This window comes from Lissotriton helveticus, chromosome 3_2 (genome assembly GCF_964261635.1).
Source record: "Lissotriton helveticus chromosome 3_2, aLisHel1.1, whole genome shotgun sequence".
NCBI lineage: Eukaryota > Metazoa > Chordata > Amphibia > Caudata > Salamandridae > Lissotriton > Lissotriton helveticus.
In genome coordinates this window covers 142,090,378-142,111,902 of record NC_136062.1, presented here as the reverse complement: position 1 = coordinate 142,111,902, position 21,525 = coordinate 142,090,378, and the positions used below count along the sequence as shown (strand labels likewise).

At 42.3% G+C, this 21,525-nt stretch overlaps 1 protein-coding gene across 1 annotated transcript in view; it reads right to left on the bottom strand.

Moving 5' to 3' along the window:
- The window catches only part of THSD4 (thrombospondin type 1 domain containing 4), a 2,493,250-nt gene that overhangs the window by 367,285 nt on the left and 2,104,440 nt on the right, over window positions 1–21,525 (bottom strand). Inside the window, exon 8 of the mRNA XM_078684935.1 lies at window positions 4,262–4,466. Within this exon, the coding sequence (XP_078541061.1) occupies window positions 4,262–4,466 (205 nt within the window). The remainder of the gene's footprint in view (window positions 1–4,261; window positions 4,467–21,525) is intronic.

Below are 21,525 nucleotides of genomic sequence, written 5' to 3'. Positions count from 1 at the left end.
ACTGACCATGTCATGAATGATGTAATATGTGACATCATCAGCAGTGGATTGCGGGTGCGCGATATATACTTAATACAACTAACTATATAGGAGCAATTTCAATGGTTTTGTATGAGTAAAATGTCCAGCTAACTATAACACCACTAAAACTTATAGTTTTTTGAGTGAATTTCAAAGGTTTTGTAAAAGCTAATTCCTAACTATATAACTCCTGAAACCTATGGTTTTTTCAGTGAATTTCAAAGGTTTTTTTAAATGCTAATTCCTAACTATATAAGGCCTGAAACCTATGTTTTTTTCAGTGAATATATATATATATATATATATATATATATATATATATATATATATATATATATATATATATATTAATATATATATGTACACACACACACACACATAGATATTTAAATAAACGTGCCTATATCTTTGGCGCCCTTAGATGAATCTTCATAACATTTTCGCCAAAAATTTGACAGCTACTCCAGCTGCTGTCAGGAAAGTTTTGGGGTGATCTAAGAAAAATGGGGGTCCCAAAATGCATTTTCCCCATGTTCATTCCTGTAGGGATTTTAAACACGACTACAGCCCGGACTCCTGGAAGGAATTACACCAAAATTGTCTCTTGGTCCCAACTGCACACATTTTGTGCTTTGGTATAAATCCGTTCAGTAGTTTTAGAGATGTTAATCGAAACCTGAATTTTTGTTTATCAATTGGCACAAATCCTCCGCGGATCCGACAGTCACCGTGCTGAAATCTGATTGGCTGCCAACACTTCAATAAGGAAGTTATTGGCAGCCATTTTGGGAAATGGTTTCAGCAGAGTCCTACAAAAAAAAATTAAAATAAAAAGGGATCAGGGTAGCATTACCCTGACCCCCCAGATGTTGTGGTGTGGTCCCACAGGGACCGAGCTGGGTGTTAAAACTTTTTTTTTTATATTTTGCCATAACATTGCGGATAGATTTGCAAATTCACTGCAAAATTGAAAAAAAACAAGTGCATCTCCTGTGTTTGGTTTTAATTAAGCCCCCAGGTGGGCCAGGTTCTGGGGGCATACCTCCTTTATTACATTTAAGGAAGGGGACCCACCTGGCCCTCCTCCATGGGTACTTTTATGCCCCAGGGACCACCACCTCCCCAGGGCTTATGTTAAATTTGATGTGGGGGCCTGAGACCTCCTCCCCATGGCTAGAAATAAAATGGATAGGGCCATGCCGACCTCCCTGGCCCTGGGGATGACCACCACCAGATTAAAGGTCAGGAGCGAGCAGAAAGGGGCAGAATACAGGCCAGAAATTAGCAGAAAGTGGCAAAATAACGGGCAGAAAGAGGAGAAGAGGCAAAATAGAGAGCAGGAGCGAGCAGAGATGAGGCAGAAAAACAAGCAGAAAATGAGCAGAGGAGGCACAAAAACGAAGGCAGCAGACTGCAGGCGAGCTGGACAGGAGGACCGTCACAGGGGGAGCTGGCATGAGGACCTGCTCCTATGTGCTTCCTTACTTTTTTACCATGCACCCACTGATAGACCCACTTATACACTCATGCACCCACTCACAGACGCACTCTCCCACTCATAGACCTACTGAGAGACTTACCCATTCACACACACTCAGGCACTCTTACACCCACTTACACGTCCATACAACCACTCACACACACTCTCACACACCAAGGTTTCAGGAACATTATAGTTAGGAAATAGCATTAAAAAACCATAGAAATTCACCGAAAGAAACAACAGTTACAGGTACGTTATAGATAGGAAATAGAATTTCAAAATTCACTTAAAAAATCAACAATTATAGGGACGTAATAGTTAGGAATTAGGCTTAAAAAAACTTACAATTTCAATGAAAAACCAAAGGTTACAGGGTTGTTATAGTTAGGCTCAGATTTCATTCTTATAAAACCATAGAAATTCAGCAGTTATGGTTTACTCAGCTAACTATAACTTTTGACCCTGCAATGTACTGCTTCTGACCTCACATATTACATCACAGTGGTATTACTGATGACATCACTGATGACATCTCAAAATGGCATCACTGATGACATCATTTACAGAGCCACTCACATGCCCACTAATATTCCCATTCAATCTCTTATTCACCCACTGACACATGCACACAACCACTCACATACCCATTCACAAACCCATAGAACTACTAACACACGCACTCACTCACTCATAAAGCCACTCACACAACCACTCACAGACCCAAGCAGCCACTCACACACCCATAAATCCACTCACAAACCCACTCACATGCCCATACAGCCACTCACACATCCCCTTACGTATCCATACAACCACTTACATACCCACTCACACAACCAACAAAGTCACTCACACAACCACTCACTCACCCATACAACCACTCAAACAGTCACTCACCTACTCATACAGCTACTAACATAGCTACTCACTCAATCATATAGCCACTTACACATCCACTCATCCACAAACCACTTACATACTCATTCGCACATCTATATATGTACTCACGTACCCACTCACTCACCGATACAGACATGTAATTGAATACATGTCCTCAGGCATACTGAATTCCTCCTGTCCTGGCAAGTGCCATGAACCCCAGCTGCTGTTATGTGAATGATATTCAAGGGTATATGGTATGAAAAGAGTTGACACTCATAAGAAGCCAAACATCATAATGAAAGTAACTGCAGGACTGCAATTTCATACATGGATGTAGCTAAACATAGGGTCAAAGACTGTACTCACTGAGGAATTCAGCTTTCTTTGTTTGTGATAGATGACAGGTTTAAGGTCTACTTTTGAATTCTTCTAATACCTCTTGGAGGACTATTATCTGCTCTTCTGCTGAACAGGTTTCCTACACATAATTTAACTGAAAGGTGCAGGAATGAAGAATGTCAAAACTACAGAAAGTCGACTGGCCTTTTGGGGCATTATACTTCAAATATTTTTTCGTTGTCATGAGATAATTAAGGTTTGTAAATAAGCTACACTATAAGCAATATGACTACAGAGAGCTAATTATAATGCTGGTGGAATTTAGTTGTTCTATATGTATTCCATTTACAGGTGTCCAAATTGCTTACCCAGTGCTGTCTACAACATATTTTTCACTCCACTATTTTCAGTATAAATCAGTATCACAATTCAGCAATTGTAGAATACTTGCTTGCTTATGTCAGAATAAAACAGTGCTTTGGCTCAGCTGTGCACATATGAGTATCATCTTTTGGCAGTCTCAAAAGGAATTATCATATTTCTGGTTGTCTTACAGTTCCTTGAAATTATCAGTTTAATGGTCGACCCACTGCAGTTCTTTAAGAATACCTTTCAGTGCTGGAATTAAATGTCAAAGTCCTAATAAGGGATAACATGCGACCCATGTCAATAATAATCTTTTAAGACTTTTCTGACATTTTTCACAAAGAGAAACAGTTGGAAAATAATGCTACCCTTTGACGCTAATTATAAGGTTAATTGTATATCTTTGTGACCTATTTCTTAATCCTTTGAGTACCGTAATAGAGCATAATGCAAATAATGGAGAAATTAATGTAGACATACTTATAAGTAAGGGTGGACAGAAAACTCCGCTCTGCCAGAGGAGTTCATGGAGTTTGCCTACTCTGCGCTCCACGAGATTTTCAACTTGTGCGTTCACAGCAGGTCGCTACCGCTCGCATTGAGAAAGTTGGTGCTTGCATTGCCAAAGCTGCAGTTCGAGCAGAAAAAAGCAGCACCCCATGGCACACTCTGAAGTGCCATTCACTCAGATTTTACAGCGCAAAACAAGATACTGGTGCTAAAAATTAGAACAAGCAGGGTGACGGACCATAATTCCGTTGCTCACAAAACCTCATGAAGTTTTTAGTTAACTCCCTAGAATTCCGTGGAGTCAAACTCAGCGAGTTCTGCTCAACCCTACTTTCAAGAGATTATTCTCCTACCACTTATGAATTACAAACTTACAAATCTCCCAGATTGCCTTCTTTTTTTAAAAAAAAACTATGCTAAAGCGAGCATAACCTTTAACAATATGGCTTTCATTAACTTATCGTTGCTAACCGTTTCATTTCCATAGATTCACTAACATACCTTAGTAGCCCTTGAGGTTACTAAAAGACAAACATTACAACTAGAGTGAGCATCTTAATAAACTAATTTAACATCATGAAACAACTGCTATCAAATGTGAATACTAAAATGATGCAAGATGTGAAATATATTTTCCCTGTCAAGCATGATAGAACTCACCCAAATAGTTGTTGCTTTTTGTCATCTCAGTAATATTGATTTTAGTTGCCCCTTCAGGAATTTCAACAACTTTGTGGTAGCCAACATTTGTCAGAGTATGCTTGAATACTCCAGATATGACTTTGCAGCCTGTGTTATCTCCACCACAGATTCCGCACTTATCCACAACCTTCTCAGACCCGAGATATTCATCACATCCAATACCCTGGAAAAAAGAACATATTAGATAAGTCATCTAGAGTGTTTTGATATATAATATAACTTATTAAGGAAGTTACTAGCAATATGAATTAAACAATGTTATCAGCAATGAACGGGCACTTTATGTGAGTAACACTGCACAGAAAATAAGCATGGCTAGTACAACAACTTGGAGGAAAGACTCTTGTCACTATCAAGTGTAAGACAGGTGGCCATCAATTCATTCAAGGGTCAGCAATGACTATTTATTGGCTGCATTATTATGATCTCTTCAAAGGAAAACTACAATAATATTTTTCGCATTCAGCCTATCTTTGTGTAGTTCAAGAATATCTTTGGAATCAGTCAAGAAGGGTGACATGAATGTACTAGGTCGTCAAATATATGGATCTTATCATGATTTCATTTTGAATGCAGTGTTCTTTTTATTATTCGAATGCGAATTCATGAAGCCTTGACGCATACAAGTGAATTATGAAAATATCATATGTTTTCTAATTGCAACAATACTTTTGTTACATGTATTTGTGATATGTTACAGGTGTTCTCTGTAGGATTACATCTGCATTTATATTGACAGTAAGACATTTTAAGGAATGCTCGCATGTAAACTGTTACTCACATAGATTTTCCACGTAGCAAAAAATACCACAAACTAAATTTACATTTTCTTGCTTTTCATTTAGTAAATATTTACCATGTGAAGAAATATTTGTCTTACATCTCCAGTACATGTGGGGTTATACCATCCCAATTCGCAGCCCAGAAACACATGTATATATGCCCAAGGCGATATTAAATGTGTGATCATTTTCAAGGTCGGAAACTGTCTGCAAGGGCTAAATGCATAGACACAAACATGTATGTTTTTGGGTGTTCTGTTCATCAACTTTTGCAGGTAGAACCTTTTTAAAATGCCACCAAATCCACTACTAAACTTAAATTTGGATTGTGAAAATGGCACACTACCTCTGGGTTCTATATATTCCACCAACACCTATTCTGTGGAATATGATTTTCAGCTAGTCCTTCCATTATTCTTATTTGTTATGTAGGTGCATGTAATTTTGTGAACCGGGTCCAACCATAGGTAACGTTTTAATATATACAATGCCTTGTTATTTAATAAAAATTAAATGTATAAAATATTTTAGAAAAGAACTCCTGCAAAACGTTATTACATGCTGTCTAAATTCAAGTGATAGACATGCGAAATATACCATTCAGACCAAAAAGGCAGATACCATTGAACACCGGCTAATTAAGACTAATTATCACTGAGTGAGGAACACTCAAAACGTGGGAATGAATACGCTGAAATTAAGATTTTTTGAATTATTATTTGATTAGTATGTAACGTTTTCAAGTCTACTGATTTCAATGTTGTCTGACACTTCCTTAACAGCAACAAATTAAGGCATAAAAAGGACATTTAACATGTCTCCTCAATTACTATCTTGTTCAGCCAACACCTTGGAAAGTTGGACAGATACATATCTGAAAATATTTCTGCTAAGTGAGAACTTAGGAACAGCCACAGCTAAATAAAGCAATGCATTACTTGGCTATTTCTAAATACAATATTGTCAAATTCTACATTCAAAATTATCAAAGCAATGTCTCATGGAATTTACTATTTCGCCTATTTAGCACTTGAAACAATCAACAGTGCATTTACAGTTTTATTTTCAGAAAAGTGTGACTATGTACATTTCGTTTCAAACATTGCACAAAATAAATTAAAAGAATGAGAAACAGTTTAAAGCCGGGAATAATTTTTTAGGTTCAAGAGGGCTTGAATTCTTAAAAATTGCACACTCCTTATAAAAACATACCATCCTAAGTATTGAATAGATCTAAAAATTAAAAGCAACCTCTAAAACAGCAAAATAATAAAAGTGGGATATGTCAATATTGAGGTACAGCTCAAATTGGAGAGTGTCTCTTACAGTATCATCTATTGATCATTGCGTGATCCCAAGACGGTGAATTTCATTCTGACCAAGCGTATTGCATTGTGGCTCAAAAAGTATATTAACTAATTACGCAGAGTTCCTGTCAAGCTCTCTGTCTGGAAATGTTCCGTCTGTCTTCCTCCTATTCCAGGGACTTTTTGAGCTGCGCACCCCCACTTTGTTGAAGAATCTCTGATCTGGAGCACAGCGACACCACTCAACGGCTGGCATAGGGGTTGGTTGCACAGCGCCGCCACACATAGGAACTGGTACGAGGTGCGGAATAGGAGGTCCTCCGTTGCTGTTTTGGGGTTTTTGCCTCTTAGTGCATTCATACAATTAAAAATAACGACAATAAATGTGCATAAAATCAGTACTAAAACATATAACGCAGCATTACCCTCTACCCCCGAGAGCAGGAATATACCATACTTTATCTTACATTGAGAAAGAAACAGAGGAGTAGTCCTTCCGCGTAGCCTTAAATCTACAGAGTGACCCTACCCCCTTTGCAAATGCCTCCTCAAACAGATAGGACTGGGACAAATTAGTAAGCCATTGACCTATCGTCGGAATCATTGATGATTTCCACTTCTGCAGCACCAAGGACCTTGCTACCGCTATTGAAATACAAATAAAATATTGCTGATTTTTGGTTAGCTGGAGTCCTATATCCGAGGAGTCAAATAAAACCAACCACGTTGATGGAAAGATAGCCATTGACATGCAAGATTGACCCATAATAATTTAAGAAAATAAGAAGGACCCCAACAACTTTAACCTCAATCCAGATCCATCTCGCTTCCTCAACCCAGATTACCTATTTAACCTCACCATCCAACATACTCAAAAACACAATGCAAACTCCCTGAACTGCCATATTGCCGAAGCAAAGTACGCTTGTGAATATTTCCTTTGCAACATCAGTTTGGGAGTGTTAGACTTAAAATTGCATTTCTTGTAGAAATAGCACCTCAGGGGAAATATATATTACAGGAGATTATGTTTATCTTTTGTGACATTCCTTCAATTTAAACATGTAACCACTGCTTGAGCAATAAATGATATTTTTCCCATTATTATTTCCCCTTGATTTAACCTTACTGCCCTTTGTTTCCTGGACTCGGTCCGTACCCCTGCTTGCCATGATTACCACAATTACCACCTCCGCCCTTCTCCTCATGCTCTTATACCTTTCCCATTCCCAACCTACTCTTGTCTTGCTCTTCTTTAAATACATATACCTGCTTCCCATCCTTCCCCTTCCTACCACCCACCTTTGCCCCATCAGAAGAGGGGAATGGCCCTTAACTCCCTTCTTCAGCCCACCCAAAATTCTGGCGCATGGCCTGGCATCTGCCCAGATGCTCTTGCTTCTACCCTCTCCATAATGTTCAGATGTCTCTTCTCGACACCACAGAAACAAAAATAAATTGCTAGCATCTAGGAAAAAAGTGCTTGTGTGACAAGGTGACTCATACTTGACAAATTAGTTCGGCTTAGCCAAAACATTTAACCCCCGCAGGCTAAATGATACCCATCAGTGCTTTCACTTGTACCCCAAACCATAGGCCTTTACTGTTTAGATAAATAAGAACCTTATAACAGAGAAACCCGGTTTGAGTATATAGATGTCATAACTAGCCAGCAGTATAAGTCGCCCTACCTACAAAGTGCAACATGCAATTTGCTTAGAGAAAACCCTTACACAGCTTATAAACCTAAGAAACACTGTTTTCAGTCTATAAGCCGGGACTAAAGTGCTACTGTTACAACTATTCCACTTTTGTACAAGCCTGCTCAGGAACACTCAGCTGGGCAGGGCTGGTCTACCTGGGTGATTACTCAGCCCTAAAGGACCTCCCTACCGCAGCGAGACACCTGACACCGCCCTCCGTCCCCGTCTCTGTCTCAACTCTATTAAGTGGCTTTCCTTATGCCGTCATCGAGAATTAACTGTGCAACGCCACGTTCATAGATCCAGAACTGCCGCACACAGACTCATTTGTCTCCAATTCCAACTCCAGCATTCCTAACCCAGAAGCTGTTCTTGGCCAGCTGTTTCGGCATGCACATGGCCTCTAGCAAGGGGGTGGGCTTCTCGCATTCTAGCGACAAGGCATCGAGCTCACCCTCGCCGCCTCTCGTATATACTGCCATGCTCCCATTGGTTTAGAGAGCCGTGCCCCATGGTTACCTGTTAGCACACCCTCTATGGTTTATGATCTTGACCACAGGTCCCAGAGTTCACCTTTTCGGGATAGGCTTTGCGTGGGGAAGGCAAATTCAATGTCCAAATTACCAGGGCAAAAGTGAGTATATTCAGGGTGGAAATCCTTGATTTTGTATATATATATTTATGCAAAAAAGAAGGCGAGAACTCTGGGTAGTTCTCCAGTTTAGGTGGAAAGCAGATCCTGCATAGAGCACTCTCAACACCAGCGACACTCTAGATCTGCTCACCTCAAATGTCTGTTTTTCTATCAAAGTCTGTAAGCATAGGATTAGCACAGTGCCATCCAGGCCGAGATAGAAATGGACAAAGTCTTTTGCCATTTCTACAGAAAAGTCTTTAAGCATAGGACTAGCACAGTGCTGTTCTTGCCGAGCTGTAAAATGACATATATATATATATATATATATATATGCAGCTCCACTGCTTGAAGGCAGAAAGCACCAGCACTCACGTTAGTTTCAAATCCATTTAGGATTTATTTGTTGAAAAATAAACAAGAGTTTTTTGTGACTAATCTCTGGATTTAATACATTTAATGCGGTCACTAGCTGCCTTTTCATAGTCTGTACTCTGTGAGCTGTTCCTTTTAATTCAGAGTAGTGCTCCATAGAGGATACTCTTTATGAAATTCACTGGATGGCTCCTACGTCCATGTAAAACAGAGTTCCCAGCCATGGATTTTCGGTACAGAGCTGTTTGAATAACATCTGAACTGACAAAAATCCTGAGATCTAGGAAATTCACTTCACTGGTGCTCATCTCACCAGTGAATTTCAGGTTTAGTTCATTATTGTTGAGGGCGGAGATATATCGTTCGGCTGATGTTGTTGACCCCCTCCAAATGATGAAGAGATTATCGATATACCTCTGCCAACAAATCACTTTCTCTACCCACTCACTCTTGTCATCGGCCCTGTATTTGCCAATATTTTTGGCCCTGAAAAATGAAAAATGTATTATTCAAACAGAATGAGATGAATTCTAGCAGCATCTCACTGTGTTCCAGGTACCTGACTGGACGGTGTCCCAAAAAGTTCTTAACTGCTGATAGACCATCCTGGTGCCTGATGCTTGTATATAAATAGCAAAAATCAAGCATAATCATAACACAGTCTGTTTCGCACCCTATGTCTTAGATCTGTTTCAAGAAGTCTTTGGTGTCCTTTGTGTAGGAAGATAATTATGTAACAAAGGGTGCGAGAAAGTAGTCTATAAATTTGGACATATTTTCCGTCAATCCTCCTATTGATCACACAATCGGTCTTCCTGGTGGTCTAGCAGCATCTTTGTGTATATATATATATATATATATATATATATATATATATATATATATATATATATATATATATATATATATATATATAAATATCTTAATTTTATGACATAGAATTGCAACTTTACATGCCAACATATGGCGCAGAAGTTATGTTTTTAAATTGACCTTCAATGTAGCAAATGAATGTATCTGAGTTATCCATAACACCATGGGAGGTAAACAATGATATCTCTAATTAGTGTGACAGAATTCCAGATATGTTTTGCATTCAGCTTAGCTGGGTGGACAGGCCATAATTACTCTTAAGTAAAAGGTACTTAAAAGCCTGAAGAAAAATCAGGGTAAGCAGAGTTCGGTGCCTTGATAAAGGAGCATGGACCGGGATCTTTTCAGTGCTTCATCCTCACATATACATGCATTGTTGTGTTTTTTCTGTTGAAGTTGTTTGTGGCTTTCCTGTAGTTTTCAAGTTCCAGCCTTATTTTCACATAATGACAAAACAGGAACTTTTATTGGAGTGCATTCTTTGCAAAGAACTTAAATACACTTCATATTCCTCAAATACAAAGGTGGTGTTAACAGACTTTCTTTCAATAACACAATACATTTGAGAAAAACTCTTATTATGTAATTATTATTGTATTTCCTATAGCATAGCGTTTTAGAATTTGTTTCCCATTTTTCGTTTAGTGGCCTCAAGTATCAGAATGCGGTGAAACCTAAAATTAATAGTTTTTATTATAAACGAATCATTCACACTGTCATCGTGTAGTACTTAATTAAAAAAAAAATGTTTCCTTAAACAGATTCCCAGTAGAATGTGTCAGCGCGATGTCAATTGGATTTGTAATTGGATGCACAAGTAATAATTCATGATAAATTTTAAACGGCCTTCCTGCTTTTTCAATACAACATCTCTGTAAGCGTAAGCAATTGCCTATATTCCATTGAGATACAATGTTTTTGCCAGCAGGAAAGGCAAAGCATTTGAAATAAATATATCTTCTCTGGGATATGAACCAATATGCTGCGAAGTGACATGGATAGATTGACTATATTCACGCTCAGCGCATTTAGAGAATCCTTGTTTGCTCCTTGCCGTGAATAATGTTCCAGACGGCATGCCAAACTGCAGTCAGCTCCAATAAAAATATTTTACACGCAGAATGTTTTTCATTGTTATCCAAAAAACACAGTGAGACACATCCAACTATGCTTTTTCAGCACCATGTGGGCCTTAAGAAGCTTAGGCCGTCTGTTAACTTGAGACAAGATGTTACAGGAAGGTGCAGCCCTACAGTGAGGGCAGTGGTTTGACCTTGTTCTCCCTCACCAACAAATTCCTAAATAACACATATTTCATTATGCTTATAGCTGTCCAGCTTCTCTGCGCAGTGGCACCGGTACAGAGCTGTTTCGAAATGTTCTTTTGAGCAAACGTTGATACTGTTCTAAAAGCACTGCTCATAAATTATTGGGTTACACGAATAATTGTGCGCGATACATCCTTGACCCAAAGCAAATAAGCAAGATTAGAGGAGTCTAGAAAAGATCATTTTCTCGTCCTATATTCAGCAATATTTGTTTTTTTTTTTTTATTAAAAATGGATTTCATTCAGCACAGCATTGTTAAATTCTTCTTCACAGACGTTTTTGGTGTGTTTGCTCACAAAGATGGGGAATAAGTAAATGGGGAACAAATACCCACTGGCCCCTTCAAAGATGATTTGGTGAAATGAAATTGTATTTCTATGTTAAGGAAAATACAATGAACAATTCAATATCAGTGCAATCATGCCTTTCCCGTCTTACTTAACACACAATATTCTAGCAGATCAATTGAGAAGGTAGAGTAAACTGCTATTCAAAGAAAGAGACAAGTTTTCCACTGCAAGTGCACATAATATCATGAAATCTGGATAGATATATGACATTACAACACATGCTTTTACCACGCATGCCTTTACAACGCGGTATTTACAACACATGCCTTTACAACGCATAGCGCTTTGGGGTGCTGGATAGTGAATAGTTTAATTTACTATTCCAACTCCAGTCCCCGTGGATAGTAGGGAAGGTGTTGGATAGTAAATTAAATCTATTCCCTATCCTAGAGCGCCCCCCAGCGCAATGCGTTGTAATGGTTTGCGTTGTAAATACAGCGTTGTAAAGGCACTACGTTGTAAAAGTTGCGTTGTAAAGGTTGTTCACCAATCTGGATACCTAATATCTGCGCATTATAAATCCTGGGTAGTAAGCCAAGTAGAACTTACTACCCGTCACCCCATAAGTTAACTTCTCCTAGTTTACAGCTGTGTCAGTCTCTCTGCAGTGACTGGAGAGTGAGCCTGTTCTTCATGCTTATAGTCCACAATTGTCTATCTCAGTTCCTACTGAAGACCCATACTATAGAGATATAGATAGTCTGGGATGCTAAGGTGGAGTAGCATTGGAGAGTGATCAGAGGGGGACCTCACTAAGGGTTCAGTCTTTCCAGTTCATTAGCATTCGGCTCTGGCACGCAGCCAGCAATCTATTCTGGATGACATGCTCTGGAAAGCTGAGTAGAACATAAAGCCCTGAGTGGCTGACATGCAGTCACTGCGGCAGGAGAGCATTTGCTCTATCTAATCTGGGGTTCAGAACTACATTAAAGTCAACATCCCATACTAGAGTACAGAGGACTGGTGAAGGCATGCAGCCATTATGCGCTGAAAAAGGGTAGCAAAAGACGCACAATTGATGGACGGAATGCAAAACAAATCAAAACATTCACCCCCAGTCAAAAGACCTGTGTTAAATCCATTATTCTTTTGCTCACCATGCCACCCCCGTTTATACCTACCTGGCCAAATACAAATCAGTCTTGACCCTGTGCCTCATGGGAACAGTACAGCCCGAACTGCCAAGCCAGGTCCTCCCAGGACCGGAAACAAGCATCCTAGGACCGGTTTCTGGATTTCACCCCTCGTCACCCGGGATAGCTTGAATCCAGTGGTACAGTGAGCTTGGGACCCACGTCTGGGCACACCCGCCACACTTAGGGCGAGGAAACAAAAGACACATTATTAATGGACGGAATGCAGAACAAATCAAAACATTCACCCCCAGTCAAGAGATCTGGGTTAAGTCCATCATTCTTTTGCTCACCGTGCCACCCCAGTTTAGACCTGGACATATGCAAATCAGTCTTGACCCTGTGACTCATGGGAACGGCCCAGTTCGAGCTGCAAAGCCAGGTCCTCCCTGGACTGGAAACAAGCATCCTAGGACCAGTTTCGGGGTATCACCCCTCATCAGCCAGGATAGCTTGAATCCAGTTGCAAAGTGAGCCCAGGACCCACATCTGGGCATACTCGATACACTTAGTGTGAAGAAGCAAAAGAAATACATTTGATGGACTGAATGCAGAACAAATCAAAACATTCATCCCCAGTCAAGAGATCTGGGTTAAATTCATCATTCTTTTGCACATCATGCCACCCCAGTTTAGACCTGGCCTTGAGCAAATCAGTCTTGACCCTGTGCCTCATGGGAACAGTCCAGCCCGAACTGCCAAGCCAGTTCCACCCAGGACTAGACACAGCATCCTAGGACCGGTTTCGGGGTTTCACCCCACATCAGCCAGGATAGCTTGAATCCAGTGGCACAGTGAGCCCGTACCCACGTCCTGGGCATACCCGGAGGCACTTAGGGCTGAAAAAAGGTAGGTCAGCATGTGTAGGGATCATACATATTAATAATGGTGAGCAGTATGAATGCCTTTTTTGTCTGGTATCATTCGCATAGGATACTCAGGGTATGCCCCTCTTAATTAGTGGTATCACACTTCTAAAGTATGCAGTTAAGGAAGTTGTGGGCTTTTCATTTGCACACAAACTACTGTTCAGGAAGTTTGGTCAATGAGTCTGCAATATCAACATTACAGGCCTGATTTATGGTTAGGTGGACAGTACCTCTGCCATCCTGCAGGCCCAGCGGTCATCTTTGTACATTGAAAGGAGCCGCCATCAAGACAATTCCTTTCTGTGAATAAAATGTTTGGTAGATGGTTGCTGTCAGTTCCGCCATCTATTCACTAAACATAAAAAAAAAAATGTCAAAAACAAACTTGGGAGTTTCATCCCAGGGTGTGGGGGTATTGATTGTTTTTTTACATTGTGTGTTTTCTGTCCCTCACCACAACGTTTTTTTCTGGTGGTGTAAGACAGAAAAAAAAACTTGACATCATCCACATTTGATAGTCTCGGTGGTATAATGTTGTTTCTCCATTGGGCTGTTGGAGGAAGGCTTTTGTTGATTGAGCCAACAGGGTCCCTGTCAATTGAAATACTAAGGTTCAACCATCTCTAAATGAGGCAGGTGGACATGGTGCGCAGTCACATTGGCAACGGAGTACCCCCTCCACCAAACTCTAAATCAGGCCATTGCTTCTGTTGTGGACATAGTAGTGAATATTGAGTAGTTCCCAAACAACTATCCATCTTGTCACTTTAGCAACCCACTACCAAAGCAAGATTGAAAGGCTCACTCATACAGGGTACAACTATCCTGCAATTAGCCGATCCAGACTGCCCTAACCTATTACCGAATTCAAACGAACTATGTACTATTAACATTAACCCCTTTGCTGCGGGGGTAATTCGCCGACGGCGCGGGGAGGGCAGGGGGGGTGAGCGCAGCGCTGCTGTGCTCGTGATGAGACCAGCTCGTCATGAGTCACAGTGGAGCTGTGCTCATGATGAGCTGGTCTCGTCATGACCCTGCCCACTGATTAATTCACCTGCTCAGGCGGAGAATTAATCATGCGTGGTGGCGCATCACCGTTATGACGAGACCAGCTTGTCATGAGCACATCTCCACCGTGACTCAGGATGAGCTGGTCTTGTCACGAGCACCGAAGGGGTTGTTGCTGAACCGGCCTCTCCTTGCGGTACATAACTATGGAACAGTGTGCGCTTGCTTTATACAAGTGACTCGATGTCAAACATAAAGCTGTAAGAGGAAACAGGATTAGCAAAGGCTGGGATTTAACCAGAAATGTTAATGCATCTAGATAATAGTACACAACCTATGGCAAAGTTAACACATCCACATAATACTCCACAATCCACCACTCTGTCACAATCTATGCTAGATTACTGAATATGTGGATCTTGCCTTGAAGAACGATTTTTAGATGGGACAGATACCTCATGTCATATGTATTACTGACTGGTTGGAGTTTTTCTTATTGGCTGAAATTTGTGGAAATGGACATAGAAGATCTCTTGAATGGCAGACCCCGCATGTCCTTCATTAGTCTCTGTATTGTGCCCTGAGATCTGCTATTTAAAAGTCACTTTATAAGAGGTCTTGTGGGAGCATCTGCTGGATCTATCAATTTAGGTCTGCCAAAAGTGTTTCCCACACCGACTCAATCCTCTGTTAACTCTTGTTTCTGCCACACCCATAATTCACGAGGCATTTCTCCTGGACTGTTCCCCTAGGCCCTCAAATCTAGCTTTGATTAATTCATCAACTTTCTCTAGCCGGACCAATTTTTTCATTTCTAGTTAAAGCTTCGTCTTAAGTATCAAAGATGTAATGCTCAACTACGTCTGTGCAGGCATTTTACCTGTACATATTCTCCTGAATGTTAGTGTTGTAGATTGTTAGAGAGCACATCTTATGGTCTAGTGTGGTAAGGCTTTTCAGTGTGATCAGGAGCAGAACAAATCTTACTGTCTATTTTGGTTAGACTTTTCAGTGTGAATAGGATCAGCAACTTGAAATGTCTTATCTGCTGCACTGGAAGATGCTGCTTCAGTATGCATTTGGAAGTGCTATTCCCTGTCCATTGACTGCCCTCGTAGTGCCTTTCTGATCAAAAGAGAGTATGTATTTCTTCTGGTCTCACTTGCCCATATTTGCAAAAATCCATGACATACATGTTGATTTGTAGCCCTGAGAACTGATATCAAACAGATGTAGGCATAGGTTACTCTTGCGTACCTCACCATCTGTTCATGGAATGTAGAAAGGATGCATCAGCTTCCAAAGTCCATCCCCTGGTAATAAAGCTCTAGCACCCCCTTCAGAAAGGGCTGCCAAAGGAGTGCCTGCCCCAGATAATCTTATAATGAAAAACATAAACCAGCACATTTGGCTAAAAACATGCTTGGTAGTCTAGTAGTTTAGATGCTATGAGGCAGTGCAACATCTGAGTGCACATTGTTTCATAGTCTCTGGCATAGAATAACATAGTGGACCGCCAGCTGCATTTTAAAGTAATACCAAAGGGGATGATGGAAGGAGCGTTTGAGCAAATCAAACACTCGCCCCCAGTCAACTGATCTGGGTTTAATCCATCATCATTCTTTAGCTCTCTCCACCACCCCAGTTCAGACATGGCCATATGTAAATTAGTCTGACCCTGTGCCTCATGGGAACAGTCCAACCCGAACTGCCAAACCATGTCTTCCCTGGACCGGAAACAAGCATCCTGGGACCGGTTTCGGGTTCATAACCCTCATCATCCAGACTATCTTGAATCCAGTGGCAGAGTGAGCAAGGGATCCACGTCTGGGTATTCCCTGCCAACTCGGGGCAAACAAATCGGTTCCCAAGGGGATGATGGACGGAGCGTTTGAGCAAATCAAACACTCACCCCCAGTCAACTGATCTGGGTTTAATCCATCATCATTCTTTAGCTCACTCCACCACCCTAGATCAGACATGGCCATATGCAAATCAGTCTGACTCTGTGCCTCATGGGAACAGTCCAGCCCGAACTGCCAAACCATGTCTTCCCTGGACCGGAAACAAGCATCCTGGGACTGGTTTCCGGTTCATAACCCTCATCATCCAGACTATCTTGAATCCAGTGGCAGAGTGAGCAAGGGACCCACGTCTGGGTATTCCCTGCCAACTTAGGGCGAACAAAGCTATACCAAAGGGTAATATTGGCAGAGCGTTTGAGCAAATCAAACTCTCACCCCCAGTCAACTGATCTGGATTTAATACATCATCATTCTTTAGCTCACTCCACCACCCCAGTTCAGACATGGCCATATGCAAATCAGTCTGACCCTGTGCGTCATAGGAACAGTCCAGCCCGAACTGCCAAATCATGTCTTCCCTGGACCGGAAACAAGCATCCTGGCACCGGTGGCGGGTGCATCTCGCATTGTTAACATTGCGGCACCGCCCGTCGCAATGCTAAAAATGCATATTGTGCGCTTCAAAGCACAACATAACAGGCACCGCGCGGTGCCTGCCATGTTGTACTTTGTAAATGTAAATGTGTTTGTATTTATATAGCGCCTTCGACCCTGAGGTCTCGTAGCGCTGTATTCATACCGCTGTTAAACCCTTCCTGGCTTTCCTGTGAAATGTCCACTCCTGGGCACCCCCAAGGTGAAGCCAGGCATCCAAGCGTTGCTGGGGCCGTTGTGGAGATTAAGCAAGCTATTGCCCAGAGTCACAGAGTGGGACCCATGACTAGACTAGGCACCGAGGCGAGAATTATCAGGTCTGGTGAAATTGTGTCCAAGAGCTGCCGAGGCGGGAATTGAACCCAGGTCCTGGGCCAGACCTCTGCATCAGGGTCTGCCGCTCTAACCATTGAGCCACGCTTCGAAACGCAGGGGGTACCATATGTACCCCCCATGTGCACCCTCCACGCCCCTTCAGCCTGGGGGCCCACAATGGGCCCCCAAAGCAAGGACTGTGCCGCCACGGAAAGGCATTCCCCTAAGCCCATCCTAATATTGCTGGCGGTGTCTGATAGACACCGCCACCATATTAGACCTTTTCCGCCACAGTCGCAAGGCGACCGTGGCGGAAATGCAGTGGACGGTCTTCCCGTCCGCCGCGGACCCCACAGCCATCCTATTGTGGCGGGGGGTCATTTCAGGATGGATGGTGGACGTATTGCCCCAAGCTGTGGGCTTTTCATTTGCACACAAAATACTGTTCAGGAAGTTTGGTCAATGAGTCTGCAATATCAACCTTACAGGCCTGATTTATGGTTAGGTGGACAGTACCTCTGCCATCCTGCAGGCCCAGCGGTCATCTTTGTACATTGAAAGGAGTCGCCATCAAGACAATTCCTTTCTGTGAATAAAATGTTTGGTAGATGGTTGCCATCAGTTCCGCCATCTATTCACTAAACATTTAATATATTTTTTTTTCAAAAACAAACTTGGGAGTTTTATCCCAGGGTGTGGGGGTACTGATTGTTTTTTTACATTGTGTTTTTTCTGTCCCTCACCACAACGTTTTTTTCTGGTGGTGTAAGACAGGAAAAAAAAACTTTACATCATCCACATTTGATAGTCTCGGTGTTATAATGTTGTTTCTCCATTGGGCTGTTGGAGGAAGGTTTTTGTTGATTGAGCCAACAGGGTCCATGTCAATTGAAATACTAAGGTTCTACCATCTCTAAATGAGGCAGGTGGACATGGTGCACAGTCACATTGGCAACGGAGTACCCCCTCCACCAAACTCTAAATCAGACCATTGCTTCTGCTGGGGACATAGTAGTGAATATTGAGTAGTTCCCAAACAACTATCCATCTTGTCACTTTAGCAACCCACTACCAAAGCAAGATTGAAAGGCTCACTCATACAGGGTACAACTATCCTACAATTAGCCGATCCAGACTGCCCTAACCTATTACCGAATTCAAACGAACTATGTACTATTAACATTAACCCCTTTGCTGCGGGGGTAGTTCGCCGACAGCGCGGGGAGGGCAGGGGGGGTGAGCGCAGCGCTGCGGTGCTCGTGATGAGACCAGCTCGTCATGAGTCACAGTGGAGCTGTGCTCATGATCAGCTGGTCTCGTCATGACCCTGCCCACTGATTAATCATGCGTGGGCGGAGCGGCACCGTTATGACGAGACCAGCTCGTCATGAGCACATCTCCACCGTGACTCATGATGAGCTGGTCTTGTCACGAGCACCGAAGGGGTTGTAGCTGAACCGGCCTCTCCTTGCGGTACATAACTATGGAACAGTGTGCTCTTGCTTGTTACAAGTGACTCGATGTCAAACATAAAGCTGTAAGAAGAAACAGGATTAGCAAAGGCTGGAATATAACCAGAAATGTTAATGCATCTTGATAATAGTACACAACCTATGGCAAAGGTAACGCATCCACATAATACTCCACAATTCCCCACTCTGTCACAATCTATGCTAAATTACTGAATATGTGGATCTTGCCTTGAAGAACGATTTTTAGATGGGACAGATACCTCATGACATTTGTATTACTGACTGGTTGGAGTTTTTCTTATTGGCTGAAATCTATGGAAATGGACATAGAAGATCTCTTGAATGGCAGACCCCGCATGTCCTTCATTAGTCTCTGTATTGTGCCCTGAGCTCTGCTATTTAAAAGTCACTTTATAAGAGGTCTTGTGGGAGCACCTGCTGGATCTATCAATTTAGGTCTGCCAAAAGTGTTTCCCACACCGTCTCAATCCTCTGTTAACTCTTGTTTCTGCCACACCCATAATTCACAAGGCATTTCTCCTGGACTGTACCCCTAGGCCTTCAAATCTAGCTTTGATTAATTCATCAACTTTCTCTACCCGGAGCAATTTTTTCATTTCTAGTTAAAGCTTCGTCTCAAGTATCAAAGATGCAATACGTCTGTGCAGGCATTTTATCTGTACATATTCTCCTGAATGTTAGTCTTGTAGATTGTTAGAGAGCACATCTTATGGTCTAGTGTGGTATGGCTTTTCAGTGTGATCAGGAGCAGAACAAATCTTACTGTCTATTTTGGTTAGACTTTTCAGTGTGAATAGGATCAGAAACTCGAAATGTCGTATCTGCTGCACTGGAAGATGCTGCTTCAATATGCATTTGGAAGTGCTATTCACTGTCCATTGACTGCCCACGTAGTGCCTTTATGATCAAAAGAGAGTATGTATTTCTTCTGGTCTCACTTGCCCATTTTTGCAAAGAATCCATGAAAGACATGTTGATTTGTAGCCCTGAAAACTGATATCAAACATATGTAGGCATAGGTTACTCTTGCGTACCTCACCATCTGTTCATGGAATGTAGAAAGGATGCATCAGCTTCCAAAGTCCATCCCCTGGTAATAAAGCTCTAGCACCCCCTTCAGAAAGGGCTGCCAAAGGAGTGCCTGCCCCAGATAATCTTATGATGAAAAACACAAACCAGCACATAAGGCTAAAATATGCTTGGTAGTCTAGTAGTTTAGATGCTATGAGGCAGTGCAACATCTGAGTGCACATTGTTTCATAGTCTCTGGCATAGAATAACATAGTCGACCGCCAGCTGCATTTTAAAGTAATACCAAAGGGGATGATGGACGGAGCGTTTGAGCAAATCAAACACTCACCCCCAGTCAACTGATCTGGGTTTAATCCATCATCATTCTTTAGCTCACTCCACCACCCCAGTTCAGACATGGCCATATGCAAATCAGTCTGACTGTGTGCCTCATCGGAACAGTCCAGCCCGAACTGCCAAACTATGTCTTCCCTGGACCGGAAACAAGCATCCTGGGACCGGTTTCGGGTTCATAGCCCTTATCATCCAGACTATCTTGAATCCAGTGGCAGAGTGAGCAAGAGACCCACGTCTGGATATACCCTGCCAACTCAGGGCGAACAAAGCGATACCAAAGGGGATGAGGGATGGAGCGTTTGAGCAAATCAAACACTCACCCCCAGTCAACTGATCTGGATTTAATACATCATCATTCTTTAGCTCACTCCACCACCCCAGTTCAGACATGGCCATATAATAATAATAATAATTCGGAGTTTTTAAAGCGCCTGGTTACACCTGCCGGTGTGTCCCCGCGCTATCATGGACTGAGCAGCAGCTTGGAGAGGTGGCGCAAGACATGCGCCGGTAGGTTAGGGCTTTGGAAACAGGAGAGTTTTCAGCTCTTTCCGGAACAGCACCTCAGAGGGCTCCACACGGAGCTTCTGTGGGAGGGAGTTCCATCTTTGTGCGGCTAAGTAGCGAAAAGAGCGCCCTCCCATTCTTGCCCTATTAATTCTAGGGACCGAGAACAGGCCTGCGCCCATGGAACGCAGGAGCCGGGTAGGCTTGTATGGAAGAAGCAAATTGCGCAAAAAATCCAGCCCCTTTCCATGGGCAATCCTGTGACTGATACAGAGTGCTTTGAATTCTATGCGTTCCCTGACAGGGAGCCAGTGCAGTGTCTCCAAGGCTTTTTTTGAGGAGGCTCTCCTGGGAAGCTGTAGCACCAGTCGCGCGGCTGCGTTCTGGATATGCTGCAATCTTAAGGTCCGGCCTAGATGTTACCAAGGCATGGACCAGGGCTCCTCTGGCAGACGCTGGAAGAAGGTCAAGTGTCTTTCTTAGACTGCGGAGGATTCCAAAGCACGTCCCTGCGACACACCGATTATGGTAATCATAGGACATCCTGGAATCCAACCACATGCCTAAGTTTTTCACTTGATCCTTGGGGACAGGTAATGGGCCCAAAGCCTGAGGCCACCAGGCAGAGGTCCACACCGAGGGGGACTTGCCTACAATGAGCACCTCGGTTTTGTCCCCGTTCAACCTGAGACAGTTTTTGGCCATCCATCCTGC